Here is a 17,148-nt window from a genome sequence, read left to right as displayed (position 1 = left end):
CCACAACTCCACTGCCTGAAGGCTTGGCTTCACTGAAAATTAACTTGAATTATAACTCGAGTGTTGTTGGTGTTGGGGTTACTAGGCCTGCCTGAACCAAAGTTCTTCCATGTTTAAACTCTGTCCTTCCATGTTTAACTCTAATTGACCTCAACAACCAAGGACAGGAATTGGAATGTGTAAACAGCCAGTTAGTAATTACGACCTTGCTCATACCAGGTACCAAACGATAATGATGAGGTTTGCATGTTTCTAGCTGGGGAAGGGGTAATAAACTAAGGGTAAACAGAACCAAATAACTGTTTAGAGGAGTGTTACTAACAAGCTAGATTTATAGCCCTAGAATGATTTAATTGCTTAAATGTATAAACATGCCTTCTATAGAGAGGGGAGGGGGAGTAGAGCGGGGGTGGTAGGGAGGGAGAGAGAGAGGGGGCTTAGTTGTAAAATGTATAAAGAAGAGAGAAACTGTTTTTGCTGGTGTGCTTGATTTGAGACTTGCCTGTCTCCTTGCACCACTTTGAGATCTCAAATAAACTTTGATTGTTTCTCCACCTCGGTATGTTTATTGACGCAAAGCACTCCAGGCAACGAACCCCACTGTTGCTGTCCTCGGGCCCCTGTGCCAGCAACATTGGGACACCATTTTAGATTTGAGGGAGGGGGTAACTTTACCCTTGATTCACGGGGCTACTTGGGCACATGAAAACTATTTTTATTTTTTTGCAGATAATAACTTACAAATTAAAGAAAGAAAATTAAATAAATATTAGACCTACTCAACTCTAATACTAATATGTTCTGACATCTTGTGTCAAGTCACTTAAGGGACACTGGTTAGGTTTAAAATTTTAATATATATTCTTACTTTGTTACTAACTCTTGAATACAACAATTAAAACAATTGTAGAAAAATCCAGATTACTTTCTATCACTCTTTGGCAGTTCACCAAGCTTGGAAAAGATCATTTAATTTTTGGAAACATCCTACTAGGGCAAGGCCCTGCCTGGGTTCTAGGGGTGTTACCCCACTACAAATAATAAACTTGAAACTGACCTTAAACAGGAGTGAAACTGATACTTTCAAGTCACTCACAATATTGCCAACCACAAATGTTCACAAATCATGAATCAGACTCACCAAAAATCATGAGATTATGTACAAATAATAGATTTGGTGTTCTTTTTATTTGTCTTCTGCTTTTTGAGTCTTTTGTGTGCACCCGGGTCACATTTTGAAGCTTTCTCCACAGCCACAAGGGCTAGAAACTTTATTTTTCTTTAAGAATGATGGCTGAAATCACCACATATCCACTTGACTCCAGGAGCTGGGGCTTTAAGGGAAATAATTATCATGAGACTCATAACAAAATCATGAGAGTTGGCAACAGTGCTTTCACTTTTGTTTGAAGGCTAGTTACTTTCCAGAAAGCTCTTAAACACAACACTACAGTGATTTAGTTGCAGTTCTCACAGGAGAATATTTAAAACCAAGCCCCAAGAAAATTTCATATTTTAAAGTTGAGGAAAAAAATGAGACTTGCGAGGTATATCAGGGCCACTGCAGGCAGGAAAGGAAAATAAATAGGCACAGGTGCTCTGGGCAGCTCTTCCTCTTGAAAGAAAGTCCAATCTTCTAATCCTTAATCAAGTAAAACTTCTATTGCCATCAGCGCCTCCACTCATAGATATGCATATTTAAACATCTGAGCCATCTTTTCCAGGGCTACATATCTTATACGCATTGGCTCAGAGACTACATTTTCTGGCATATTCTGAACAGTTCTGAGCACACAATGGTGCCCAGTGAATAATACAAATCATGACAATAATCATTGACTTTATGAACTTTGTAGATTCAATTTTGTTCTTTGTTCTGGAATTGGCCTGGGTACAGCTGAAACCCTAAGAATTTGAGGCATAAACACATTTGATAGTCGTACGACACTTTCTCATCCCTTCCTTTTTTCAAACTCAGAACAAAAAATGACAAAATAAAATGGTTTTCAGTTAAAATGTAAAATTGCACAGCAGGCATTATTCTACAACTCAGCCTGGGGCAGAACCTGCCATCCCTTGGAGGTTAAGCAATCACCTCTCATCTGACTCTCATTGTCTCTTTTTCTTCATCCTTCCTGCCCTCTCTGCTGTCAACCAGGATCCTTCCCAATTGCCTGGGACTAGACAAAATTATATGATCTTCAGAATTTTGACTGAGTTTGGTCTAAGTTGGGTCTAAGTAATCACTGCAGGGTTTTACCTTAATGCAGCAAAAAATAGAAACCTAGGATTTCACCAAAACAACAAGGAGTCCGGTGGCACCTTAAAGACTAACAGATTTATTTGGGTATAAGCTTTCATGGGTAAAAAACCTCACTTCTTCAGATGTATGGAGTGCAAATTACAGTTACGGGCAAAAATATATATACTGGCACATGAAGAGAAGGGAGTTACCTTACAAGTGGAGAACCAGTGTTGACAAGGCCAGTTTCAGTCAGAGTGGATGTGGTCCACTCCCAATAGTTGATGAAGAGGTGTCAATACCAAGAGAGGGAAAATTGCTTTTGAAGTGAGCCAGCAACTCCCAGTCCCTATTCAAGCCCAAATTAATGTTGTTAAGTTTGCAAATGAATTGTAGTTCTGTAGTTTCTCTTTGAAGTCTGTTTTTGAAGTTTTTTTGTTGTTGGCTACTTTTAAATCTATTATTGAATGTCCAGGGAGATTGAAGTGTTCTCCTACTGGCTTTTGTATGTTATCATTCCTGATGTCTGATTTGTGTCCATTTATTCTTTTATGTAGAGACTGTCCGGTTTGGCCAGTGTACATTGCAGAGGGGCATTGCTGGCACATGATGGCATATATCACATTAGTAGATGTGCAGGTGAATGAGCCCCTGATGGTGTGGCTGATGTGTTTGAGTCCTAAGATGGTGTCACTAGAGTAGATATGGGGACAGAGAAGGCAATGGGGTTTGTTACAGGAATTGGTTCCTGGGTTAGTGTTTCTGTGGTGTGGTGTGTAGTTGCTGGAGAGTATTTGCTTCAGGTTGTGGGGCTGGCCTGCTTCCCAAGGTCTGTGACAGTGAGGGATCATTTTCCAGGATAGGTTGTAGATTGATGATGATGTGCTGGAGAGATTTTAGCTGGGGGCTGTACGTGATGGCCAATGGTGTTCTGTTATTTTCCTTGTTGGGCCTGTCCTGTAGTAGATGACTTCTGGGTACCCATCTCACTCTGTCAATCTGTTTCCTCGCTTCCCCAGGTGGATATTGTAGTTTTAAGAATGCTTGATAAAGATCTTATAGGTGTTTGTCTCTGTCTGAGGGATTGGAGCAAATACGGTTGTATTTTAGGGCTTGGCTGTAGACAATGGATCATATGATGTGTCCTGGATGGAAGCTGGAGACATGTAGGTAAGTATAGCAGTCAGTAGGTTTCCAGTATAGGGTGGTGTTTATGTGACCATCACTTATTTGTGCTGTAGTGTCCAGGAAGTGGATCTCTTGTGTGGACTGGTCCAGGCTGAGGTTGATGGTGGGGTGGAAATCGTTGAAATCCAGATAGAATTCTTCAAGGGGTTCCTTCCTGTGGGTCCCTATGATGAAGATGTCATCAATGTAGCGCAAGTAGAGGAGGGATGCTAAGGGACAAGAGCTGAGGAAGCGTTGTTCTAAGTCAGCCATAAAAATGTTGGTATACTGTGGGGCCATGCGGGTACTCATAGCCAGTGATGAGCTGCCAAAATTGTAACAACCGGTTCCCTATAAAAAGTTCTGATTGAAGGGATGTGCCACAGTATGTATTTTTTGTACCTTTCTCCATTAGAAGTGGCAATGCATTGAGTCATTGGGAGCCACACTTAACAATAAAAAATACGTCCGTATTTTCCCGGGAGGAATTTTTAAATTTTTAAAATTTAAAAATTCCTCCCAGACGGTGATTTAAGAACCAAAAAGCCTGACATGTCCGGGAAAATTTGGATGTATGTTAACCCTACCTAAAGTTCTTTTTTAAAAAGATGGGCCTGAACTAGAAATGAGCTCTGTTTCACATGTGTGGGTCTCCGCCACTCCCTGGGGGGGGTGCACATGTGTGGGTCCCAGCTGCTCCCTGCCCCCCTCATTGAAGCAGGTGTGCAGGGTTACTGCCCTGGGAACTGCAGGGCACCAGTGGACGTGGGGCCAGCTGCAGACGGGCGTGGGGCAGGGCTAGCTGGAGGCAGGAGGTGCGGGGGTGGCTGGAGACGGGGGTGTGGGGCTGGCTGAAGGCAGGGCAGGGGCTGACTCAAGCTTCTGAAAACCAGGAAATTAAGATTTAAGATACACGCCCATGCAACCTTACCTCTGGCCCATCCCTGGAGCTGGCACCTCATATCACAGTCACAGCTCTCCCAAGCTGCTCTAAGGGCACATCTTCACTACCAACATTAGAGCACTGCCATGGCAGTGCTTTAACATGGCTTGTGTAGTCGCAGCATAGCACTGGGAGAGCTCTCTCCCAGCGGTATAAAAAACCGACCTCCACAAGGGGAATAGCTCCCAGCACTGGTGCACTGTCTACATTGGCACTTTACAGCACTGAAATTTGCAGCGCTCAGGGGTGTGTTTTTTCACACCCCTGAGCGAGAAAGTTGCAGCGCTGTAAAGTGCCAGTGTAGACAAGCCCTAACTAAAGGCATGGCTACACTTGCGAGTTAGAGTGCATTAAAGCAGCCCCAGGTGCCCTAACTCCTGACGTGTCCACACTGGCAGGGCACATAGAGTGCTCGGACTCTGCGGCTGGAGCGCTCCTGGTAATCCACCTCTACGAGAAGCATAACACTTGCTGCGCCCTGGCTGGAGCGCTGCGGCGCCAGTGTGGATACCCTGGTCTATTAATGCGCTCTGATCGGCCTCCAGAAGTGTCCCACAATGCCTGTTCTAGCCACTCTGGTCATCACTTTGAACTCTACTGCCCTGCCCTCAGGTGACCAACCGTCAGACCCGTCCTTTAAATTCTCTGGGAATTTTGAAATTCCCCTTCCTGTTTGCTCAGCAAGGCGTGGAGTGCTTGGGGAAGAACAAACAGCAGAGGAGGTACCCGGTAAGTGGCTTTTATTTTGGGAAGGAAGTTGTTCGGTGCAGGTTCTTGGGGCGAGGAGGGTTAGGGTTGCATGCATGCCTAGATGCGGAATAGGGCGTTGATGTGCTCTCACATTGCGGTAATTGGCCTCAGTGATCTCTTCAAAGGTCTCATGCAGAAGCTGGGCAATTCATTTGCACAGGTTCCTTGGCAGAACTACTGTGCACCTTGTCCCAGTAAGGCTAACATGTCCGCACCAATGTATCATGACAGGCGGGGGGACCATTGCTGCACATAGGCAAGCTGCATATGGGCCAGGGTGGAAGCCGCATTGTAGTAGAAGACCCTCCCTTGCTTCCCAGGTCATCCTCAGCAGCGCGATATCTTCCAGGACGAACTCATCCTGTAGAAAATGTGGGGATAGCGTTCAATATAGGGGCCTCCTGCAGCTGTTGGTTCTCCCCAAGGCACAGAACCCCAGAGGACAGTACGGCCGTGAAACAATCAGTCCCCCTTGCCCCTGTGCTTGCTTACCATTTTGGGGCTCCTGTGGGTTATGTGCGCTTGCTTTGGGATGAACAATTTCTGCTATTGTGTACACTGTACTTGTCTTTAAATATGGCTGAATCATTGCTCTATCTAGTGTGAACAATGCTGCCTCTGTTAAGTGTTGCATTTGGGCTTTACAAATGCAACCTTGAGATCCCAGCTGTCCTTGTTATCAATGGCCGAAAGACTCCAAAGAATCAGGAAGCGTCCGTGAAGAAGCAAAGAGGACATGCTGCATGAAGTCATGCAACAGTCCCTTAATGAAAATCAAAAAGTGCACGAGTGGGAGAGTGAAAGGTGGGAGAGTGAAAGGAGGGTCCGCCAGCAGAATTCGGATCTCTGGCACCAAAGCACGGAGTGGCTGCTAAACATCATGGAGCGCCAAGCGGACTCGATACAGGAGCTTGTAGCAATGCAGGTGGACCACTTCCATGCTCGCCCCCCCTCCCCCGCAGCCCTTGTCCCAAAACTCTTTCCCTTGTGCCCCTATGTCACTGCCAATGCACTTTCCCCAACATCCAGGTTCTTAATGCCACCAGCTGCCTCCAACACCTGTAGCTTCACCACCCCAGCCCTGCAAACTACAACCCTTACCCATTGCACTCAATCCCCATCACCATGCATTTTAGCCAGCCTGAAGTGCAGCACTCATTGCATGGCACTCCAGACAGGAAGGCTCAGCATGATAACAGGACATACGCAAATCTGTGATTGTCCCATTCCCCACCCCCTTCCCACACAGCACAGATGTGTCATGCTCTTTCTGTTTCCCAAGCAGTGGTGTTTCTTTTCAATAAAATAATTTTTTGGCTTTGAAAACATTCTTTATTATTGCATTAAGTAAAAGATACCGTAGCCCAGGAAAGCAACGGGCACTGCAAGTCACTGCATCATATGTAGCAAACACAGATTCCTACTAACATTGGAACCACTGTGTAGATAAATCTCTGATAATTTTCATGACTTTACATTGTGCCTCTTCATATAACCTTGTAGTGGGTCTACCCATGTGATACCTCTGTTTGATGAGCCTTGGTATATGGAAACTTTGTATCAAAACCTCATGTAGAAACTTTGCATTGCCCTTGGTATAATGTTATAGCCCCTAAGGATAGAATAAGAGAGAAGAAAAATGTCTTTTTGCTAGCAGTAGAACAAGATCTCCCCCCCCCCCCCTTAATCAATTGCCCTGTTGAATGAATGAGGTGTGGATAAGCAAGGCATGGAAGGCAGCACCTCCAGACAGCCTCAACCCTTGGAGAGGGGCTGGGAGCCAGACCCAAGGACAATAAAACATGTCAAGTGGGCTCATTAGAGACAAGCAGACATACTGACGGCCTCGGGGGTTAGAAGCAAGCACCTTCTTTTTGGAAACAACCTCTTTGCAGCATTGGGACAACACCCAGAAGAAAGCAGCACAAAGGATCAATGGACACAGACACAGATTTTGAATCTGGTTCAGATTTGCATGAAAGGGAAGCTACTATAAATGTGAGGTGTCTTGCAGAGGACCCCGGGTCTCGTCTTGTCAACATGGGAGCATCGATCTGGATCCGCAGAAGCCCGGCTCCACCCCTCCCCCATCTAACTCACCTGGCCAGTGAAGTTGATGGGAGCAACTAATTCGTAACAACAAGACGAAGTGTGTTTGTGTGTATGTATGTGAGTGCATGAGTGTAATATAAATCATATGCATATGATAGTGTTAATGAATACAGGTATTACTAATAAATGTAGCATTTTGCCTTATTCCCCCTGAAAAGATCCTGTGCAGTACTTTAAGTACAACAACTGCACTTCACTACCGTGCAGGGCACCAAACATTACTAGTGGCTTTCAGCCTCTGTCATAACTATAAAGGGAAGGGTAACAGCTGTCCTATGTACAGTACTATAAAATCCCTCCTGGCCAGAGACTCCAAAATCCTTTTCCCTGTAAAGGGTTAAGAAGCTCAGGTAACCTGGCTGGCATCTGACTCAAAGGACCAATAAGGGGACAAGATACTTTCAAATCTGGGGGGGGGGGGGTGTGTGTGTTTGTGAAGGCTTTTGTTTGTGCTCTTTGTTTGGGAGTTCGTTCGCTCTTGGGACTGAGAGGGACCAGACATCAATCCAGGTTCTCCCCATCTTTCTAAACAAGTCTCATATTTCAAACTTGTAAGTAAAAAGCCAGGCAAGGCGTCTTAGTTTTACTTTGTTTTTCTCAACTTGTAAATGTACCTTTTACTAGAGTGTTTCTTTGTTTGCTGTACTTTGAACCTAAAACTAGAGGGGAGTCCTCTGAGCTCTTTAAGTTTGATTACCCTGTAAAGTTATTTTCCATACTGATTTTACAGAGATGATTTTTACCTTTTTCTTTAATTAAAAGCCTTCTTTTTAAGAACCTGATTGATTTTTCCTTGTTTTTAGATCCAAGGGGTTTGGATCTGTATTCACCAGGGAATTGGTGAAAGGTTTCTCAAGGCTACCCAGGGAAGGGAATTAGTTTTTGAGAATGGTGGCAGCGGACCAGAACTAAGCTGGTAGTTAAGCTTAGAAGTCTTCATGCAGGCCCCCCCACTTGTACCCTAAAGTTCAAAGTGGGGATACAGCCTTGACATGGTGGCATAGCGGTGGGATTAATTTTAAACCCAAAAGCCAGTAAGGTTTTTTTTTCCTTCTAGCTACTTGGAAAGAAGAGCTGAAGGTAGATGCATATCTTATCTCTCCTGGTCCGAAGGCAGAGGTGTTAAGTTTTTTTAACAAGAGCCTTTGTTAAGAGAAGGGTTCAATTAATGAGCAAACGACTGGTAAAAGGAACTTACAAGCTGAATTGTTTTTTTTTCTTTTTACATCCTCGGGAGTAGCTAGTTAGAAAGTCTCTGTTAACTCAGCAGCAGCCTGAGCTAAGTGCATCCCAGTTTCAGTCAACTGCAGAGGGGTGTGACCCAGCACAAGAAAACAGGAAAATGACTACCAAAGAAGTAGCTAACAAAATAGAACTAGCCAGACTAGAAGCAGAAGAATCTTTCAACCTTCCCTTCACAAATGTTATGGAGCAGGGGTCTCAAAAGTCCTGGCCCACAGGCCATCTGCAGCCCGAGAACCTCCCCACTGCTGCCTGCAGAGGAAAGACGCATGCAGACATGCTGCCAGCAATGTCTGCTTCCTGCGCTGCCCCCCTCAGCTCCCATTGGGTGGGGGAGAGGGACAGAGATACCATCACTAGTTGCCAGGTAGAGTCAGCCATGGAAGCAGCATCATTAGTTGCTGGGCAGAGTCAGCATCACTTTTTTCCACAATGAATATAAACAAGTAAAAATACCTAGAAGAGGTGCCTTGTGACCAGCTAAGAATATGTTGTGAAATAGTGCCTGCATCAAGCAGGAAGTGGGCAGACACACATGAAGACATGCAGAGTTTCAGGAATGCATGTAAGACACTATCATGTTTAATTCATTATGCTGACAATATAATAATTGAAGAAAAGCCAACTAATTCCAAATAAGGACTGAACACCTTTATTATTGCCCGTTTAGTAGAGATACTGAAGTTTGCCTACGGTGCTCTCATCAACCGTCATGCTTGCCAGTTTTTCTTTCAGCAAGGACCACAGGAAGTTGATTGCAAGTGAGTTTTTTAAGTTAGTTTATCCTCATGCTTGACAGTCACATCTAAACAAAGCATCTTCTTCATTTGAAGCTTGATGGGAGATTTGGCCTCAGTAACATTGGCCCCCATGTTCTCATGTGGAGGAGAGAGAACTTTGTCAGTTTTGTTCAGACCTAGAACACAAAGAATCTACTTAGTCAGGGATTTGGAAGGCGGGATGGTGGTGTTCTATATAGGTCCCCACAACCCAGCTTCGTATGTTGATTTTTTTCAGAGCCTCTATGGCCACATGAGGTATATCCACTGCCATGGCCTCATAATTTTGCTGATTCTCCACCATTCAGATAATGAAATTCAAAGTGTGGGGCAGACTTCAGCTGTGCCAGAGAAATGCATGTCCTGCTGCAGGCAACAGTTTTTCAAACTGATCTGCAACTCCAGTTTCTAGGAACTTGTATTTCCATTCTGTTCCATTGCTGGATCCTTCCTTGACACTTTCTCTAAATACCCAACCTGCAGAATGAGGAGGAAGCTAGGCAGATGCACTCCTTGGGTCCTAGTACTCCCTCCCACGCATGCTGATTTAACCAATGGGTTTAGGCAGAGCAAGGGTGAATAAAGGTAGACAGATCCAAAACGGCTTTTCATTAGAAGACCAAAGCTGCAAAGCCAAGGCCTCAGAAATCAGTCCAGTGTCATCGGCAACCTTGGGAGCAACCCCAGCAGAGGGAGGGAAGTGTGTGTGTGTGTGTTGGAATAGAAACAGAGGAGCACTCTAACTGGGTTTAGAATCCTGATGCTTGGTAGTGGTATGTGCTGGGAACATCTGTAGCAGGGGGTTAGAATCGAGGGGCTCCATAATCATCTGGCATCCTCTCAATGTTATACCTGAAGGCAACAAAGAAAAAATCGTGAGTATAGAACATCCTGCTTGGAAAGCAGTCTCCTCCAGTAACTGCCCTGCCACCTTCCCCTTCAGCAGGCAGCAAATGTGGAGAGGAGCCTAATCCATTCAGGACCACAACAAGCAGCTCCATGGCATTTTGACCTGCAGCTTGAATACCCAGGGAGGGCAAAGATTGGCAGTAGTGGAATTGCAAAGAGCCTTGGAGATGTCCCCACCAGTGTTCCAGCATTACAAAGCTCTTCAAGACCTATCTATTGGGGCACAGGCACCCCAGAAAACTTATCACTGCCGTGGGAGGAAAACAGCTTCAGACCAAGTTCTTACATAATAAGTAACGTTAATCCTTTCAGCCCTGTGACAGAGCAGCATGGAGAGCAGAGCACTTCAAAGAGCTGCTATATTAGTCACCCAAGCTGCATTCAAGGACACAAAAGTATGACAGCAGGAGACGCTTTGTGAGAGAAATATACAAAGCTACATTCCAGTTATGGATCAATTAAGACTCTTTGTGAAATCGCCTCAGCCAACCTTGACATACTACTCCCCTCTCACATATCACCAGACTCCTCCTCTCTTCGCATAATCTCACCACTATTAGTACAAAAACTTTCTCTCTGCTTCCCTTAGCATCTGGAATAGCCTCTCCCTCCCTCCCCACCATTTCAAATCCGACCTTGTTTTCTCTCCCCCCTCTATTTAACAGCTGGTAGGAAAGATACAACTGTTGTATTTCATGCAGAAGATAATATTAAAATATTGAAGGTGCCCTACAAAGGTAAATAAAGGACTCTTTCTTTAGGTTCTTATAAACACTTTAGGAAGGCTGGGATTGTTGCAAATCCTTGCAAATTTAGATTATGTTAAAGCAGATTACAGCTCCTGCAAAGTTTAAAGTAACTTTAGATTAAGCAAGCAGCCCCAAACACCAAATGCTTGGAAAAATTCACTATTTCAAAGTCACTAAATGAATTTCTTTCAAAGTTGTCTTGTTTTACATCAGAAACTAGGTTAGCCACTTATTTGCGTACACTAAATTTGTGACTGGGACATGAAAAAACCCTACTCCTCAAGAAACTTCTGAGTGCATTTTGCTGATACTTCAGAATTAAAAAATAAATAAATAAATAAAACAAACAAACCACTTCTCGGCTGAGATCAGACAATGAAAACTGACCCCAAGGAAATTATTTTTCCAAATTATGAGCAACTGATTGAAATTGTTTGTAATGGAAATGGCATTCCAAACTTAGACTACTAGGTACTCCTGTTACAACTGTGTACGGTCTTTTCTTCACATAAGCGGACATACCACTTCCATTTATAAAGACTCAAAGACAGTTACAGGCACTATAGAAAACCCCAAGTTAGATAGAAAGACCAAACATGTTTGGGAATAAACTGCTAACAGACAGCAATTCTGTCAAAGTCAGTGTTGTGTCCTGCTAGAGAGGTCTCCCACCTGTGGTTGGAAATGTACATGATAGGGACTCCAGGAATCTTCCGGATTCTCCGCTTAAGGTCTCTGTCCACCGTAGCCACTATGTAACACTTATGCTGCAAGAAACAGAGACATGTCAGACTCTAACAACGACCCAGCCCAGTGGAGAAAAGGCCAAACAAATGCTTCTGTTCGCTTAGTCATAACACTGTGGGGCACCAATTCTAAAAGAATTGGACATTACTAGGATAAGATGCTATACTTATTCATACAGAGCCCTACTACAGATTAGCTGTGCTCTTCTGTTCATCATAGTGTCCAGGTGACTTACAGGTGGGAGGCAGTGTTGCCTAGTGGATAGAGTGCTGGACTGGAACTCAAGTACCTGAGTTCTATTTCTGGCTCTGATCAGGCCTGCTGGGTGACCTTGGGCAAGACCCTTTACCTCTCTGTCCTTTAGTTTCCCCATCTGTAAAATGGGGACAGTGATATTGACCTCCTTTGTAAAATGCTTTGAGATCTACTGAAAAAAACCACTATCCAGGAGATCGGTATTATCATCTTTATTGCTACTAAAGCTACTGGCCTGCCAGCTGGAGTATTCAGGAAGGAATTTCCCATCCCATACGTATTCCTTCAGATAGAATTGCACAATGAGGTGCATAATGGGGATGTTAGATCTTCCTTTGAAGCAAGTAATTAACATTGATACATTGGAGATTGGATACTGGACTAGAGGAACTTTGACTGGCTCCCACAGTTTCTCAGCAGGTCTCAGATTTTATAGGTCATTAGTGCCTACAGGAGTTCAGCAAGTTTTCATGCCAACAGTGCAGAAAAGGAACCCTTGGAATGGGAGGTACCTGAGTGACCCTCTGCACCAAGCAGTCATCTGCATAGGTCCCTTTGTGTGTGCAAGGCAGGCGTTCAAATCGTGGGTCTTTGGCTATCCTGTAGGGTCATAAAAGATGTCATTAGGAAGAGTACCGAGGACACCTGACCTATAGAGGCATCTTCAGACAATTCCAGAGTGAGGAAGTAGAAACAGCCCCTCTTCTATTCTGGGCAATTTCCAAATCTCAAGACCTCAGACTGGGGGTTAAAATCTCTTCAGGCCAAATTCAAATGAGGAGCAAAGAAGGTCAAAAAGCACAAGTTGGATTAACAAATATTGTGGCTAATTATCGTTTATGTATTACTTAGTATTTATTGCAGTAGCACCCAGAGACCACAATCAAGATCAGGGTTCTGTGCAAAACAGAAAACAGTAATTTGGACAATTCCCCTACAGAACCTCAATATCATGTCCAGGTGGCAAGAACAAGCCTCAAACATAGCCAATGCCTTCTTGTGACAGAAACAACAGTCCAGCCTCCTGGTTTTGACCTTACAAGCCATCTTTGGGTAAAGCTCAAATCAATTTAGATGTGCTGCTAGTGACTATAACTGGGGTCTTTGCGACTCCCCCTTTTACCACTGTGGTCAGTTAGAAGATGTAGGCCACATATTTGCAGGTTGCATCCATGGCAAGGACTGCCTGGTTCTATCATGGACTTGCATAATGCCCTTCCCTCAGCTACTGAATGATTAAGACATTTAGACTAACGCGCCTGACTTGATTGTCTATGTAGATGGAATCGCTGCATAGATATCGGGGGCAGGGATCGTATTTCCCTTTAGTACCTTATCTCAAAGTGCTTTACAAGCTATATGCAGAAATAACTTCACCCACCATTAAAACAGAGCCCTCTTGGGGGTGGAACATTGCAGCTCTTTACTAGCTGCAGTGCAATACTATACAATAGGTCAAGAATGGAAGTGAATAATTATGGCTGATTGACAAAGCAGAGGAAAATTAGTTATCGGACTTGAACTAATGTTCTATAGACAATGGAACTATGAATCTAATTGCAGGCCAGTACTCTGACTCTAGGATTACCAGTTCACGTTATAATGCTGCTATAGGACTGAGATAGAACTCAGCTGATAAATCCCTGAAAACATGAACTAATCTTGAGGACAAAAAAACCAGCCAACCAACCAAACAAACAAACAAAAAAACTACCCCTCCTCCTTTGGAGGAAGGTTTCTCTCCTACTTATTCTCGGTTGCAGAGAAATGTTCTTTTGGAAGTTTGCTGCAATTTAAAAGTATAAAAAAATATGTGTCACAAGATAAGAGATTTGGAGATTGAGTGAATTCTGTTAAGATTTCTTTTTCAAAACTTGTTCCAGACCCAGACCTTAATGCAGGCAGGTGCTTTTGATATGGTGGAAGAAATATTAATTAGTTATAAGAACTGGAATGTTTTCAAAATCCAGTGCAGTATGGATGTTGTAGTGGAAAGTCACCAACATTTCTTTTTTGCTGTGCTGATGTACAAAGCTCTGGAAACATATCACTCTGGAGAAGTTTCTCAATGATCATGCTAGCAAATACTACAAGTTTACAGAAGTATGAAAATGGATTTTTTAACATAAAATGCAAGAAGTATGAATGAATGCCTCATTGTGAGTGTGATCATTTAAATTGACATAAGTCAGGGAATTCAGAATTACAGTTGGAACATCAAGGATCCAGCTGGTGCAGGCTGAGGCCAGAGTCCTCTTTTCTCCTGTCAGGATGAAGACCAGTTTCTTTGTATCACCTCCTGATATTAAAAGGGATCAAGTTGATTTAAGAGCTCTCACTGAAGAACACAGTGCAGCCTGCAAGACTGCTATGGGTGATCTCACAAGACTTTATAAACAACTTTTGTCCTCAGTGTAGGGACTCCTAAATACTCTCTTCTCAACAGGTTACCCACTGCAGAAAGAACAAGCACAAAGGAAGAACAGAATGCCAGTGGCAGAGATCTCTTTATAAACATGGCTGATTTGGATAAAGATTTTTTTTTAAATATGGCTTGCAATCGTGGTAAAGGAGATTTTATCATCCTCCTCCAGAATATCCATGTGGTCTTGAGCAGCAGAACTGTCCAGGATGATGGACAAATTGGTGTATACAGAGTCAAATGTTTTTCTCATGGTGGATTCCTCCAATTTCATTCAAACTGAATTGCTGCCTCCATCGTGCAGACCTTCTGTGAATGATCTATGTTAATGACTTTGCTGAGTGTTTTGGCCAGTCTTGCTCACAATGACTGTAGATAAACTGGAGCTATGACTTGCACTATAATGACTACACATTTTTTAAATAAAATACATTGTGCAGGAATTGATAGGCCAAGAAGATAAGCTCTTGCAAGACTTTCCACCCTAGCCCAAGCTTTGGGAACAGAACTTTCTACTTCCCAATGCCTATTTAAAATTCAACCATACTGGTTGTGATTGTGTATATCACTTAATCTAGTCAGCGAAGTGTCTGAAGCAGCCAAGTAGACAGATGGACTAAGAAATAGAGTTGAGTGTCCTGCACCTACCTTAGTGCCACACGGTACTTCTGCCCTAGCTTCTCAATTTCAGCCATCACGCAATCTGTGATACAGGGGATACCTGCATGAACAGAATATTATTAATATTATTTATTACCTCTATAGTGTCAAAAGTGTATTAGTTCTTACCTTACAGTACTTAGCTATGACAATATGCTCTACAGAAAATACTAAGATAAACTATCAAGATCTCTACCCTGAATTGCTTACAGTTTAATTAAACATACAAAAAACTCATGGGGGGGAGGGAGGAATGAAATGCAAAGCAACCGAGCAGCTAGCTGGCCATCTCTTGTTAAGTCTGTGGATCTTTTGGATGAATTTGGGGTTTAAAATTTTTGTTTTTAATTTTTTTATTTTGTCAAGATTAGTATTTAAGACTCATCTGATTATTAATTGCAAAGAGTTCTAAGGTTAATGCAGATCAAGAATCCCAGGCTCACTGTTCAATATTAAGCTAATTTGGCCCCTGTACTCAGCCAGCAGCATAAATCCTTTTAACTGGTCTTTTGTTGCTGTAAGTTAGTGCTATGTGGCCTGCAAAGTGTTTGTGGCAGAGTGAGGGATTGTTGCAGGCAAGAGCAGACCTCACCGCACCAGGGCACCATGCTGTTTCAGGAAAAACTAACAGGAACAGACACTCACACTTGGCATAGAGACAGTCCATCATTGACTGCACCAGGTCCAGCTTGGCTTTAATGGAGAAGTTGATGAAGTTTGTATCAACCAGAATATAATAGGGTGGGCCCAACTGTGTGTTATACTGGAAGAACAAACAGGAAGGGTGCTGAGGGCTGTCAGGAAAGAAACAATTCAAATCAGTTACTTTAAACTGACACCACCAATGTATCAAATCCTATGACCTGGACAGATCTGCTAGGAAACATGCCCAGTCAGGAGCAGTTCTGAGATAATGCCTGGAGAGAAAGATGGTGGCAATTACCAAACAGCCCACCTCCACCTCTCTTCCTTCTGAGAGTCCAATCCCCACTTCCCACAGTATACACATCAAGAAATTCAGGCCAAGGAGGAACAAGTTCCTACAATCTTTAGAAGACTCCTCTAAGTGAAAGAGACAGGGAAAATATTCTTGCAACTGCCCAGTGCTGCATCTCCTCTACTCCCCCAAGTGCAAGGCAAGGCAGAGGGCATCTCCACTCTCCCAGATGTAAGGCAGAGTGCAGCTCCTTTGGTACTTACACCTCTCTTTCCTTGATTGCACTGGGATCATCCTTCTTTTTCACATTGGATTTTGCACGCTCCGTCTGTTTGCTAAAGCAACAAAAAATAAATTATGTTTTTGTGTGACACTCACAAGTATGTTAGTATGGAGTGGGGGGGGGGGGACGATGACGGACGGACGGGGACAACAACGGATATAATACTAGAAGAAAAATGTCTTAATGGTGTAAAAATCAAGGGGAAAAAGGAACAGCTAAGAATGATACAAGGGAGTAAAATTAGGAAGTTTGGACTGAAATTATGAAAATTTAGATTAGCTCCCAGGAAGACTCCTTGACAGTGAAATGGATAAAGGTGGGAAAACATCTTCTAAAGCAGGAAGGGAAAGCAATCGCTGGGGATCCTGAAAATGGGACAAGACACTGGAGAACAGTCAACCCAGACTCATCCCGCATTGGCCTTCAAAGATTGACTGGGGGAACCTAAGTTTCTCTGAAGCTAAATCTCCAGTACTATGAATTGGTCCCTGACCCCCCACACCCCATCGCTGGGAGGCTCACATGCGCTGGTCTCGGAGGTTGATCATGCGCTTCACGGTGGCGTATTTCCTGGCTTTCTTTTGTTTCCCCTGGAAGGAAACATTGTTAGAGGCGAGGAGGAAAAACAGACACCCCCCAAACCTGCCTCCCCGGCATTCGCTCCCCAAACCCATCTCCCCCCAGCGCCCCCCCGGCAGCGCATCCTCTCCACATAGCCACCCCCGCAGCATTCCCCTACCGCGCCGCTCACGTACAGAAACCCTGTGACTCGGAAAATCAGGCGCGGGCCACCCCCACGCGGAGGCAGCCAAGCCCCACAGCCCCCATCCGCGTGCTCGGGAGCAGCGCGCCGCCGCCGATCGCTACTCACCATCCTGCTCCTCGCCCGGCTCCGACTCAGGCCCCCACTTCCGGCGCTCGCCTCGCTCGTCACCTCTGACCTGCCCGTGA

The 17,148-nt window shown here is 44.0% G+C and overlaps 1 protein-coding gene across 1 annotated transcript; it reads right to left on the bottom strand.

Annotated features, from left to right (window-relative positions):
- Window positions 1-9,016: 9,016 nt before the first annotated feature.
- On the bottom strand, window positions 9,017-17,121 carry FCF1 (FCF1 rRNA-processing protein). Its single transcript, XM_054025018.1, has 8 exons — window positions 17,069-17,121; window positions 16,720-16,787; window positions 16,178-16,249; window positions 15,623-15,771; window positions 14,966-15,038; window positions 12,408-12,495; window positions 11,566-11,660; window positions 9,017-10,087 (listed from the first exon to the last, which is right to left on the bottom strand). The coding sequence occupies exons 1-8, from the start codon at window positions 17,069-17,071 to the stop codon at window positions 10,039-10,041; spliced, it is 597 nt and encodes a 198-aa protein (XP_053880993.1). The 5' UTR covers window positions 17,072-17,121; the 3' UTR covers window positions 9,017-10,038.
- Between the last annotated feature and the right edge of the window lie 27 nt (window positions 17,122-17,148).

The sequence above is a fragment of the Malaclemys terrapin genome, chromosome 4 (assembly GCF_027887155.1).
Source record: "Malaclemys terrapin pileata isolate rMalTer1 chromosome 4, rMalTer1.hap1, whole genome shotgun sequence".
In the NCBI taxonomy this organism is placed as follows: domain Eukaryota; kingdom Metazoa; phylum Chordata; order Testudines; family Emydidae; genus Malaclemys; species Malaclemys terrapin.
The sequence above is the reverse complement of the archived record's forward strand: the minus strand, read 5'-3'. Positions and strand labels throughout refer to the sequence as shown.